Source organism: Hermetia illucens, chromosome 4 (assembly GCF_905115235.1).
Source record: "Hermetia illucens chromosome 4, iHerIll2.2.curated.20191125, whole genome shotgun sequence".
Lineage (NCBI taxonomy): Eukaryota > Metazoa > Arthropoda > Insecta > Diptera > Stratiomyidae > Hermetia > Hermetia illucens.
In genome coordinates this window covers 153,039,875-153,053,860 of record NC_051852.1, presented here as the reverse complement: position 1 = coordinate 153,053,860, position 13,986 = coordinate 153,039,875, and the positions used below count along the sequence as shown (strand labels likewise).

General features: G+C 39.2%; 1 protein-coding gene across 4 annotated transcripts in view; it reads left to right on the top strand.

Moving 5' to 3' along the window:
- Window positions 1-8,936, top strand: part of LOC119655141 (ALK tyrosine kinase receptor) — a 67,826-nt gene extending 58,890 nt beyond the window's left edge. For all 4 annotated transcript variants that reach the window (XM_038060878.1, XM_038060877.1, XM_038060876.1 and 1 more), the window contains one exon: window positions 5,444-8,936. In XM_038060878.1, coding sequence (XP_037916806.1) covers window positions 5,444-6,343 — 900 coding nt within the window. In that variant the 3' untranslated portion in view covers window positions 6,344-8,936. The remainder of the gene's footprint in view (window positions 1-5,443) is intronic.
- The last annotated feature ends 5,050 nt before the right edge of the window (window positions 8,937-13,986 follow it).

Genomic DNA, 13,986 nt, shown 5'->3' with positions numbered 1-13,986 from the left:
ATGAAGGGATATGTTAGACGCATTTTTATCACAACGCTCTCTGGTGCGATTCAACTGCTGCGTCAAGGGCTACTTTAGTGTCAATTCAATAGGCAATTTCAACGGTACCATCCAATTTGCTACCTAAAGTTGCTGCTTCATCAGACATGACCGTAGTCTCGGCTTGTGAAACACCCCTACCTGGCTCTGCATAAGTCGCCTCGTCCGACTAATCTCTCGCCTTAGTCTACCATTCCCGTGCAAATATAAAAGATCGCTCTAGCCCGATGGTGCCTCCAAGTTAACAACTAACTAAGAATCGCTTTCCATCAGATGGACACGTTTGCTACTCGGCATTAGTTGCGGTACGCAGCTTCGATGATCGTCCTACTGTCGTTACACCGGCGCCTCCGTGCACTTCCTCCAGCGCCCCACCAATGCCTGTTACCGCTGAACCGCGAGACACATGTCGTCATCCCGATCCTATGTCACTCCAGCGCGCTTCTGCTGAACGTTGCCTCACCAATAAGACAACTATTGGTGTCGAGTCTAGCTTACTCACTTCCGACGATATTTTGGCCTATATCAGAAGCAAGACCGATTCAACGTCGTGACCTATCGTGTGATGCTGACGAAAGATGGCTGTGTGTGGAGCTGATGAAAGATAGCTTCCTATAAAGTTACACATCCCCACGAATTCGACGCTATCGCCCAATCTTCCTTTTGGTCGCAAGAGGTCTTCATCAAACTTTATCAGAGGGCTAAACTTCGAAGAAATTTCTGGTTCGCCCGCCTGCCTTGCCGACCTTGAATAATTTTCATAATTTAAGACTTTTTTTACCAAAATGAAACTGGTCTAAAGACCGAGCTGTCGGATTTCAAATTATCTGCCTTAGCATTCTCACATCACCTCATCTTAATTACTCAAAACCTAGTTGGATGACAGGATTTTAAATAGCCGACTCCTCGAAGATTACTATGTCTTTCGTTGTTACAGTGACTGCGCTGCACAACCTGCAGAGGAGACTTGATAGCTGTTGTGAAATCCCCTTTCCCTTTCAAAATCATCGAGAGATTTCGCCAAACCTATGTCCCTTTATCATATCCTGTGTATATTTTCCGTGCCTCAGCCCCCTTCTCTGTACGAAGATTTCTTCCATACATTATCAGAAGTCATAACCGTTTTGTTCCCTTCCTTTCATCCTCTGTGGTGATTTTAACTTTCCTATGCACCCTTGGCCGCCTTCATCTTGCTCTCAAGTTTGATTTTCAAGGCTCCCCTGTTCCGCCCAGCTATACTCTCCTTTCATTAAATCCTCTAGCTTCTCTGCTAACTCCATCCAACTATCTTGTGATTTACTTTGCCACTACTTGTCCTTAGTCTATGTTGCCTCTCCTCCCTCTTCTTCTATTCCACTAATGGATACTACAGTCTGCCTCGTATCTCCTACCATTCTCCTCCTTACCCGTTTCCTTGTCGAATACGTCATTGGCAGGCTTGACGCCAATGTAGGTCCTTGTCACGAAGGACTTCCTAACTTCTTTCTCCTTAAAACAGGTCAATCCCGTTCCTCTCCTTTCTCCATTAGTCGAGAGCCTCAAAGAGAACCATTTTCATATTCTGTGGGAAGAGGCTCTCATCATTGCCATTCGTAATAACAGCGATCGCACTTTTGTTGAGAATTACCGTCTCATCGCGCTTCTCTCCTACTGTTCCAAAATCATGTTAGCAACTGGTTAACCATTCAATTTGGCCAGGGAATAGTGAAAGAGCAGCATGGCTTTGTTAAGCGTTGGTGCACTGCTTCCAACTTGCCCGACTTCCCTAACTTCGTAGCCAAATGTCTAAATTCACGGCAGGAGGTTCATACTATCTAAACTGACTTTTATAAAGCCTACAAATCATAGGATACTTGTGTCCAAACTCACCTCTCTCAGCGTTCCCATATCACTTGTTTCATGACTTACCTCTTACTTTTCCAACCGATCCTATTGCATTTCTTTCGAAGGTTGCACATCCCGTTCCTTCTACCCTCCTCTAGCGTCCCACAGAGCTTTATTTTGGTACTCTATTATTTTTAGTTATTATCAACGACCTTCCCTCTGCTTACTGGTCCCTGCTTGCTCTATCCCAACCACCTTAGCTGCTTTCCGATATATCGACATCTATGGACTGTATCTCCCCTCAATCTGACCGCTGGTACTCCCCTGATAGTTTAGCGCTAAACGTAAGAAATCACTCTATATGCTACTCGCTCATATCCTAACCCACTTCCTTTACCTACAAAATTCTCTTCGCTCCTTCTCTGACTTTAACTCCAACTAACCCTCTGAACTCTCTTCAACTTCCACGTGGAAAGTATCCTCGAGTATTCCTTCGTGATCTGGTCATCCTCCCGTAACTGTCATTGGCTTGCCCTTGAAACGTTTACGTGCAACGTAAATTCACCAGCTTTAGTTCAGGGCTCTCGCACAAGAGACAAGACTTCTCTTGGCAACTCCTCCACATTTATCCTCTTTGCCGTAGCTTAAACATCTCGCATTACTAGACTTGCAGATTTTTGTGGTGTGGCCCAGACCCCTGCACTTATCGCATTACTTGGGTTTTGGTTTGCTCAGATGATAATTTACGATGATGATCCGGAGGCTCTTCTTGGCTTGGGTTCGTATTCCCTATGACCACCCTGGACCCCACACCCATTCTTGGTAAGTTCGCCTAGTAGTTTCCTCAGCCGTTCCTTTTCGTATTTTAGCGTAGTCGCCATGAATCCATTTCCGACTCCAAAGAATGCCTCTGGTCAGCATAACGGCACCCTGCTCCTTCTTGGTCGACCATGTTCTGTCTCATTGCCCTTTAACTCAATATGACTTCGAACCCAGAGTATCCAGACCTTAGTAAGCGAGCTGAGTGTGTCCAGTCTGTTAAGGCATCCCCATATTAGTTTCGAATTCACCTGGCTGTTTTACTGAATTCAGTCCTGTTTGCCCAGATTACTGTCCCATAGATAATCATTGGCCTTTCTATAGCAGTGTATCTAGTGCAGGACTTCCGAGGTGGATTGCAATTTTTCCCTGCTATGGGCCTGCAAGTCATCAGAGACCTTTCCGACATATGACACAATCCAGAGTAGTTTTTGGTTTAGTGTGATTCCCAAATATTTGACTTCTATTATTCATTTCACCTCCATGTCAAGTAACCTATTGGCTCTCTGGGATGAAATTTGCGTTTCCTAGAAAATGATACTAATTGGTCTTGGTTGGATTTACACGCAGCCCCTCCTCCTGCTGCATCAGTTACGAGTGATTCATAGTCCGGTTTGGTCTTCCTCCCGAGTTCTCCTCCGGCTGAAATTTGGACAGCTAGAAGATCTCCCGTCAGAATACTGAAAGACGTTCATATATATTTTAAAAATTATGGAAGCTCTTGGTTTTTCGCAAGAGGAGACTCAAGTTACTTGCATACTTCTTGCTTGCAGACCACGAATCTGCCCAAGGTACACCCAACCAGTACTATTCCAATGTTCTCCTTGGAAATTGCCGTTGTAATCATCGCAAATGTAGCTTTTGCATGGTGGAGGCTTACCTGGGCGATCTTAGTTCTAGTCATTGGGTCCATTAGTCATCCTCCTCCTTTTACGACATGGCGCTTTCTTGCATATCGCTTTACACCTTGAGCTCAAAAGATCCAGGTCCAGCTTCTTCTACTCATTGGAGAGCAGGTTCACTTTCCTGCCCTTTCAGCCTCTCTGGTCCATGTGATTCCTTCGGAGACTTCGATAGGTGCTCCACCCAATGTCCGAAATAACCCCTTCCACATACACAGGAATGTTGCCAAATCAATAATTGAGAAGTTAATTTTGTCGTTTGATTGCCTCCAGCGATCACTTATTTACCCCGATTGTGAGCAGTTTGCCTTTGCCCTCCACCTTGTTTCTGAAGGCTCTTTATAATCGCGAATGGAGGTCATCATTTTGAGCAATTAGGAGGCCCATAAGATTCGTCGTCTCCACCGCTGCCGCTTTAGGAAGACACTCTATCATTATGTGTGCTCCTGGTATATCATGCCAAGCACAATTCTTGACCATTCTGCTTCTTTCGAGCTTAGCAATTTAGGAACTGTGATCCTAAGCCATTCCGCAGCGTCCTCCATCGTGGAGTTCATCAGTATACTGCTTGGTCGAAAGTATATGCCGGTGAACACGAGCTTCGCAATCCATTGTTTTCTGTACTATGGCCAGTCGAATGACCTGACCTCTGCCCCTCTTACGTTCGGGTTTGGGTATTTTGAAAACATTCTTCTCTTGTGGATTGATCTCCGCTGTTCTCACTATCTTAGCTCCGATTTTGAAGGCTTTAGTCTGCCCTGAACCTTCTTAAGTGGCTCTTTTAGTTTCATGCCTTCCTTTAGATAACCCAGATTTTAGCACCTGCGTTACTGCCGATGCCTCCTTGCTGGCGTCTGATATACTAATTTTTGACGTATTTCTACTGAGGAGTGGCCTTTGTTGGTTGCGGTCTTCGCAATATTCCAATGTTGACCTGGGCTCCACAGCTTGATTTCCCAACTTTTCCTTTTTTAGGTGTAGTCACCTGGCTCTTATTTCTCTCTCAATTGCGGAGATGTGCCGCCGTCTGATGTGCCAGTTTGTGTGTGGTACGGGGTTTCGCTTGTTTGTTATTATTTTCAAGCTTTTTGGTTGCTTTCCATATCCCCCCGTAGCTCAGTAAGGTGAAACTTACACCCTCAGGGGACCAGGAGGTATTCGAATTCCTGGTCCCCTTAGGGTTACTCTCGACTGCAAAATGTCCAACAGACACGGTTCAAAGGGCACCCTGGATTCAGGAAGGTGTTTTCGACTCCTCAGTCTAGATCAGTAGCGTTTTGTTATCAGTAGAGTCACCTCGTACCGGGTGTGGCTATCACCAGTCACTAACGTTTTCGGTAGACAGGAGGCTTGGTTGGCTCCCAGCCATATATCACCCTCAAAAAGAAACAAGTTGGCTCCCAGTGAACTATATTCCGCTTCTGTCCATCCTGCATTCCACTGCTTGATCGCTTCATCACATACACGACACCAACACCATCAAAATGTTACGCAGAATTTGTCACGCACAAGTGATTGTAGAACGCCGATCATGTGCGATGCTTCTCTTCCACCATTTTTGGTAGGGGCTCTAGCTAGTATAATGCAGCATGCAAATGAAGGTAGTAATTCCGTGATGATTTTCTGCCTAAGAGTGATATAATATTTCATACTGAAACTATTTTTCATGTTTTTAAGTGTGGGCCTCTACGTACCCAAAACTAAACAAGAACGTTTAGAAAAGGTCTTCTTTGTGGTCTAACATTAGTACCAATTTAGTCAAAGTTAACATTACTAGCTATATGGCTCTAGAAGTTGTTATCTATTGAGAAATGCTTTTTATGTTATTTTAATGGAAATATTCTTTTTTTTTTCAACAGGATCCAGAGGTAATGAATGCTCCACTTCCGAGTATAGCTCACCAACAAGCGAGTGAAACCGACACAACAATCGTACGTCCTCCATGCAGCGATGAATTCTGTCTGCAGGCTCCTAATTCGTCAGACTATTTAATACCCTTACCAGATGCTAGAAATACAGTCGAACGGCTATTAAATGAAGCAACTGGCGTTACACTATCGGAAACAGCCCTAATGTACGCCCCACCTGTAGTGACCTCACCGCCCGTAACGAAATGTCGCGATGAGAATGGTGGCTGTTGGGAGACCTCGTTCACAATGCCAAACTCGCATAGTGGGCAACCTCTTTTATCCACAAAAGAAGCCCAAGTGAATGGTCTGGACGCAGTCCCCAACCACATCAATCACAACCACTTCCCGCACCAAAACCAACTTCTCCAGAAGAAACCACCCCAGCATAACGCTGCCTGCCAAGTCACCAGTAATGATGGTGACTATCAACCAACTCTGATAAGTCTGGATACACCACAGCAAACCCCTACCACAATTAAGCCACCCGTGTCATTTGCTCAAATAGATGGAATCACACTAGATCCATCTGCACTTAATAAAACACATGGAAATCTACAGCAGCCGCATCAGCCGGCCAACAAATTGTCCTATGCCAATGTACAAATGCTCAACTCCCTGAAAAATGGGGAGCAGCACTGCAACCACCAAATATCCACAACACAAACACAATCCCCCACTCCTCCGAATGGGGTGCCTCAGTCGCCAACGGAGAAAATGAATGGTAATGGAAATAGTAACAGCTTCGATGGAAGCAGTTCAACGATAAGTGCCAGCTCAGCCCCATTTGCCATTCAAGGATTCAACGATCGGTACATTGCCAAGGAGAACCATTCGGAGATAAGCTGTTAACTGACTGCCAAAGAACCTGCTACTTGGTTGTAATCGAGCTGACTAGGGTAGCTAGTCATTGTCCTGATTGCAACCAGGACTAACAAAGCAACAAACAAGACTAAAGTCATTTAACGAAAGAAACTATGTGAAGACATTAAGATCTTTTCTCGTAACATGTGAGTGAGAGTGTGCTGAACCGATAAAAACAAAATGATATTTACGTAAATTGCTTAATCATATGAGGATTATTTTATTAACTACAAAATCACATTCAAACGTCTCTAGAGAAGAAAATGCTCGAACAATTGGATTTACACGTCCCACAATCTGACTTAGTTCGAAATCATTATCATTAAACTGTTTTTTATATTAATTATTAAATTATATATTATTTTTTATATAAAAACGAATTGAAAGTAGATATTTTTATTATTATACATGTACATCTATGTTAGGTAAGTTTTAGGATAAAATATTTTAAATAAATGGAATAAACTGATGTAATAAACGTAGAATTGTATTTTAGAATAATACATTGAATATTGAAAGAAAGATATTTCATTACATCTAAACTGAATGAAATAAACAAAAAAGAAAACCCCATTTATTGATAGTTACACAAAAAAGAAATTAATAAAAGTGAATTAAAATGAAAAAGAAATTGTAGAAATTATGTAAAAAATACATGAGCGTGTAAGCAGAAAGGGAATTTTTGCTCATAACGAAAAACGAAATTTCATAAAATTTATTAATAAATAAATTAAAATTAATTAAATAAATAAAATAAAATAAAAGAGAAAACCAATGAGATAATTATCATTGGATTTAATAAATTATAAATCTACTGAAATTTTTTTTTTAGTTAAACGAAAATGTACATTGAAAATCGTGACTTTCATCAACTGCTACAAGTTAAGTTGGTCAGTGCATATGAAATGTATACTTAATATGCATTATTAATTAATGGAAACATAAATATTTAAGGCATATATATAAATGAAAAGAATGATAACTAAACTAAGTAGTTTATAACGAACACATGAAAATAGATACAATAGTAAGATTCATACGCAAAACATGGTTTCGCTAAATGCTTTTATAGATTTAAATTTTATGCATTGCCTGATAAAATTTTTATAATGTGCTAACAAGATATAGTTGCCGAATTGGTATCATTTGAAAATTGTTTGAATTTTCTCTAATTTTGGTTTAAATTTTACCTTTTTGACCTACATTTCACTGAAAAATATCGAAAAACTAACAAAGCAAATTTTAAATGAACCAATTCACCGAATAATTGAGATATTTTGCAATACCTTCTATGCTTCCATATATTTTCTCAATTAAGTTTATATTTAACTAATTTGCTGTTATTTATTGCCTAAAGTGAATCCCGTCCAAATGCGTTACAATTATAATTTTAAATATGTTAATAGTGGTAGCAATGCTATTTTATTTTAAAAAAAAAATGTTATATCCAAGCTTTTTATAGTTAAATTGTTCTGAATTTAAAACAATTTTTCAATACTCTCTCTATTATATTAAATTTGATATAATCCTTGGGGTTATGTTGTATGGTTTCATTGTTCCATACGCCTATTTGTATTAATTGTCCTTTGGATGTTTTACTCATTACTTCTGGAGGTTAGTTTCAAGGCAATCCTGAAGTAATATGTTTATTAAATTTGAATATTTTTAAGTTGCAATGACCCTAAAATACAATAAATCCATAGAATCCCATCAGCTTCGGGATAAAAAACAAACAGTTTTCTTACAAATGGATAAACTAATAATTGTTCTCTCATTTCGAATAAAAATTCCAATAGATATGTTCTCGATAATTCAATGTTTTTTTTATTTGTCACTGAAGCATACACACATATACTATTTTTAAGGATATAAAAATATAGATATATTATATGTAATATAATATATATTCAAATTCAAAAAGAATATAAATCTAAATGGTGGAATTACACTAAAACAAAGTATTTCGTAACGAAAACACAAAAAAAAACACATATACATCCGTAAGAATACAATTAAGAGTAGATACATAAGAGAAAAGATACATATTAGATTGATTTTTAAGTATCATTGAAAACGGAGCTGATGCAAAAAGTAGAAGCCAAACATCCGTTCGAAAAGCTACTAGTCACACACCACATACTTCCCCCTCTCCACCCCACATACTCGTTCGTACACATCATTGTCACTTAAATTAAATATAATAAATAATTATTGATGAAAAAAATAATACAAATAACTTACAATTGCATATATAAAAGAAAAAAAAACATGAAAATAAAATATATTTGAATAAATTAAATAAATAAATGAAATTTATGGTTGTAATATTTATAATGTTTAAGTTTAGTAAAAATATTTAAAGCAAACTGTTAAATTAAGTGGGAAAACAGAAAAATAAATAACATGTAGAGTGTTGTAAATAGAATAAAACTATCCAGAAAAAGTAAAAACATGATTTATATATAAATTTCAACCACTATACATGCAAAAAATATGAATCTCATACCTGAAAATGTAGCAAAACTAAGAATTTCAATCAAGTGCAAGCAAAGAATAAAATTTATTATTTATTTTAAAGGAACGATGTGTATTATTTTTCTTTCTAATTTTCATGTGTAAAATTTAAAAGCAGAAATACAGTTGGCAATCGATGCGAATTGTAACAATTCATGATAAGTATGTTAACAATATTAAAAATATTTGCCAATTGGTAAAAAATGATTGGTCTTATTTCATTATATTATGTTAAATCTATTTTTAAAGCAGAAGTTTTTAACAAGTCTTATCTATTTTATTGATTCAATTATTGTTTATTTAATCATTAATTTATTAATTCGTAAATAAATAAACTATTTTTCCGGAAAAAATAAATAAATATATTTTTATTCATTTATTTTGCTAATACGTTTCATTTATTTGCACTAAGAGTTTCGGATTAAACGCGTAAAATTCTTCTATTTTATAAATTATTCCAATCCTCAGTAACACATATATAAATTTTCAAATAAACGGGTTTGAATCCAATCAATTAAATCAAATTTATGTTTTGTCTTAACTAGATAGTCCATCTTATTTACATTTAACTATCCATTCGTAAACCGGCATTTACATTCAAGTGAAAACTTTCAAATCAATCTGAAAAATATCTAACTAAAGTTACTAAGCATATTCAATCTGTTGCGAACATTTCAAACATGAACAATAAAAACTTTGTTACTATTTTGCTCTAGCGAGAAACAAAATACTATTATTTGAGGTCAAATCAATTTCTTGCTTATATACGACTTACTTTGAATTTATAGATGAAATTTTGAAGTGTGTTATAATTATTTAAAAATAGTTTAACTTGACAAGTATACGTTTTGAATTTTTTTCTAATTTTATACACGCATAAATGCTTTTGCTCAATGCATATGAAAAATTTTTGTACGCATTTTTCTAATAATATTTATATTGTGAAATTTTCAGATGAATCATAGACAAACAAACAAACAAAAAATGAAGAAGATAATAAATATAAGACATACAGGTGAATTATTGTTATCTAATTATTCCGCAATATTTAGTCACTATATATCTCAGAATTGATGATATTGAGCGAATTTTTAGAGTATTTCATGGCTCAATTATCATTGATTTAAATATGCTCCAAAAGGAGTTCAATTCAATCTTTTAAATATTTTGTTGAATATCCAAAGGAACGTAGAAAGTATATATGAAAATTATTTTATAGACTGAAATACTAAATATTGTCGAATAGTTACATAACAAAAAAATATAATCGTCGAACAATTTGGCAACGAAGAAATGACAAAAAACAAAAAAAAAATAAAATAAAAATAAAACAAATAAATATAAAATATATTTTGTAAGATAAATAAAATGGGTTCTCAAGATCAAAAGAAATAATATTCATTATGAAAGATTAATATAAGCACATAGTTATATTATATATATTTATATTTTTTACAAGATTCAATTGTAAAATCTAGTTATTATCCTTCTATTGCCAAATAATTATTATACTTTGATCATTATTTGGTAAATGTGTATAGAAAAAAGGGAAAACCATAAAATTTAATTGGCTTAGACAAAATTATTTGAATATTGTGATAAAATGAAGATTATTAAAATTTTGAATTATTCTTTCAACGTTATACAATGGAATGCTTCATGGTAACAGATTACCGTATCTACATCAAAACTCATTAAAAAAAACATTCTACAAACTGTAGTCTTTCTGGATCCTGGAACTATGTTACTGTCGAGCGGTTCATCTTCATAAAACTTCACGATCTTAAGGCATTAGGTGCGTTGTAATGACCATGATAGTTGGAGATGACAAGAAAACTACCCGGTTTGACTGGAGTGAACCGGAATGGCAAATCTATCTCAAAAACTGAAAATATGGCTAAAATTGAGTTGCAGCCTCTTCAGCACTTATGTGCAACTCTCGCATTTCCGAGCCTGGGTAGCAAAGGTTGTATTTCGGTGCCAGTGAAACCATCGATATTTGACCCACTTTTAGAAATTGGGATTATGAAATAGCTCTGTCTTCGTAGTTGCCTCCAGTCAACCCGGATGATCGTTGTTGTTATCCCTGACTATCATAGTCATTCGTCTTCAGAATTTATTACCTTCAAGAGATCTGATTCTTTGACAACGTACCCCACCCAATCCTTGAATAGGAGCAGTGGTGCCATATCTTCGTCTATTGACCATCCACCCAGCGTTTCCTTGGTTCTTCCACCGGCTTTTGTCCTTCGCGGTTTCCCTCGAATACCTTCTTTGATATTACCGTATTATCTGCGGATTGGACCTGGTCAATCCAACGTAACTTTTGCAACTCGATGATCACTACAACTTCTGACTCGTCAAATATTTCGTCCAAGCTCCTGGTTGTACCCGGTTCGTCATCGTTCTCTGCCATACTTTGGCAGATTGTACTGGATTAAATAAAAGTAGACCCAGTCCGTCATCCTGCTTTAGTCTGTTGTCTGTGTCAAACCCGTTAATTAGATGTTTGTTGATTCTGACCTGCGTCGCCGAGGTACTCAGACTCATTCCGGTGAGTCGGACCGTTTCTTTGGAGTTCCGGTAGTGGATCGACCAGATTTGAACCTCTCCTGGTAATCGCCAATCATTTTGACGGCATTTACACTGATTTTACTTTCTAATACTTTTGCTAAAATTTTATAACTGGTACAAGGCAATGGTAACATATATCTCTGTAATTCTCATACTCCTTTTTGTTAGGTAGGACAAATCACACTCGTACGGCATTCACTCTTAATCCAAAATGTTGTAGACTGCGATGGGTATTGTGGTACGACCTTCCACGCCAAATGTTTGGAGATTCCCTCTGCGTTCACGCCAACTGTTCACCGAACGTTACCTATCGTAGTAATGCCTGCTGCCTGATGCAATTCAACTGCTGCATTAACACACACAGTTCGATTCAACATGCTGTTTCAAAACCACCGTCAATTCTTCTCCCACAAGCTGCTGCTTCATCGAGCACCAGCGTAGCCTCAGCTCCTGAGACGCTCTGGCTGGCTCCGCTTATACCCTGCCAGCGACTGCAGCCAACAATACTGGCACCATATCTAAGTCGCCCCGGTCGACTAATTATCTGCCATGCACTATTCCAGTGCGTCTATAAAAGATTGTATCAACCCGACGACCTCCGCCAGCCAACTGAAAAATCGTCCTCCATTCGAGGGACATGTTGCCTACTCAGCATCGGCTATGCTACGCACTTCTGGCGATTGTCCTACCGTCGCTGCATTAGCACCACCACACGCTTCCTTCTGTGCATCATCGACTCCCCCCACCGCTGAACCGCAGGCCTTTCCGACCTCATGTCGCCCGAGCGGCCGCCAATTGAACGTTGCCCCGCCGAAACAGCTGTTCGTGTCAAGGCTAGCGTACTCCACCACGTCCGACGAAATTCTGGCCTATACCAGAAGCAAAGCCAATTCAACTTTGTCACCTCTTTCATGTCTGAAGCTGACTACTCCTGGCCGAGTTACAGCTTCCTTCAAAGTGACATATCTCCACGACTTCGACGCTATCGTCCAATCTGCCTTTTGGCCGCGGGGGGTCTTCGTCAAGCCTTATCAGAGGATTAAGTTTCGTGAAAATTTCCTGCCTGCCCGCCTGCCTCGCCGAATCTAAATGATTCTGACAACTTCACACTCTTTTATCAAAATGTAAGGGTCTAAGGACCAAGCTGTCGGATTTCAAACTGTCTGCCTTAACATTCCAACATCATGTCATATGCATTTCTGAAACCTGACTGGATGACAGGATTTTAGATTCTGAGCTCCTCGAAGGTTGCTCTGTTTTTCGTTGTGACAGAGACTCCGCTGCGCTTGGCAAGACAACTGGTGGAGGTACCCTAATAGCTGTTAAGTCCCCTCTCCGTGCAGAAATCATCTTTTCCTCCTCCTGCTCCACCTACGATTCTGTCACTATACGAGTCATTCCGCCAAACGAATGCCCCTTTATCATATCGTGTGTATAATTTCCCTGCCTCAGCCCGCCTTCTCTGTACGAGGATTTCTTAGCCAGATTATCAGATGTCCTAAGCGGTTTGTTTCCCTCACTTCCTTTCATTCTCTGTGGCGACTTTAATCTTCCAATGCTCTCCTGGCCTTCCCTCCTTCCCTAATAACTCCACCCACCCTGCCCTTCCTCTATCCACTTTTATGTACACCTGTGACGCAATTCGTGTTACCCTTCCTAGGAACCACTCAGATCGCCCTCTTGACCTTGTCCTCTCTAACTTTTGCGTGCGTTGCCTCTCCTAATACCTTCATGCTCCGTCTCACATTGCCCCTGATGCCTATCGTTCTGCTCTCGAGTTCGATGCTCAGATATCCCTACTCCACTCTTCTGTCGCTGGCATGCCTACCGAGTTCAACTTTCGTAAGGCGAACTTCGAAGGTCTGAACTCAGCCCTGGCAGCAATCAACTGGGTTCCCCTCTTCTCCTCATTTTCGTGTGAGCAAGCATCATTTTTTCTGATCTTCCTTGTTACGTCCCCTCCTCTAATAAGTGCTTACGCTCTTACTCCGTCTGGTTCACCGCTGAAGTTCACAAAAAACTTCGTCAAAAACAAACTGCGAGGAAGAAGTTGCTGTCTTCTAGAAAGTATGCTGATTTAGTTTTTTTTCAAATCTCTACGTTCCTCGGTTTATTGCCTGTCTGTCTTTTTTTCGGCGTTGGAAGGTGGAAAGGTTCAAAACCTACTGCTGGCTCCTGCCACGCAGTTATGTGAGACTTCTAGTCACTAAAACCACCTCCTCTCATTCCACTCTTCCCACGGAACTCCTACAAAATATTGCGTCGCGGGGCTGAATCAGCTTTTAACTGCGGCTCATTATGGTTTTCTCCCTTCCTTATTTTCGTCGTAGTTCTTCCTGCCTAAGCTGTTGGCGAATAGCTTGCAGTTCCTTTACAACCTGGTTCCATGCATCCGTTGTCACCAGCATGAACTCCATAATGCTTTCGGGTGTTAAACGCCTGTCTCCGGCCGCTTCCATTCTTGTTCGGTGCGCGGTGAACCTGGGGCAATCAAATATGACATTCTCCGCATTCTCAGCCACGTTACCACATCTTGGGCAGCA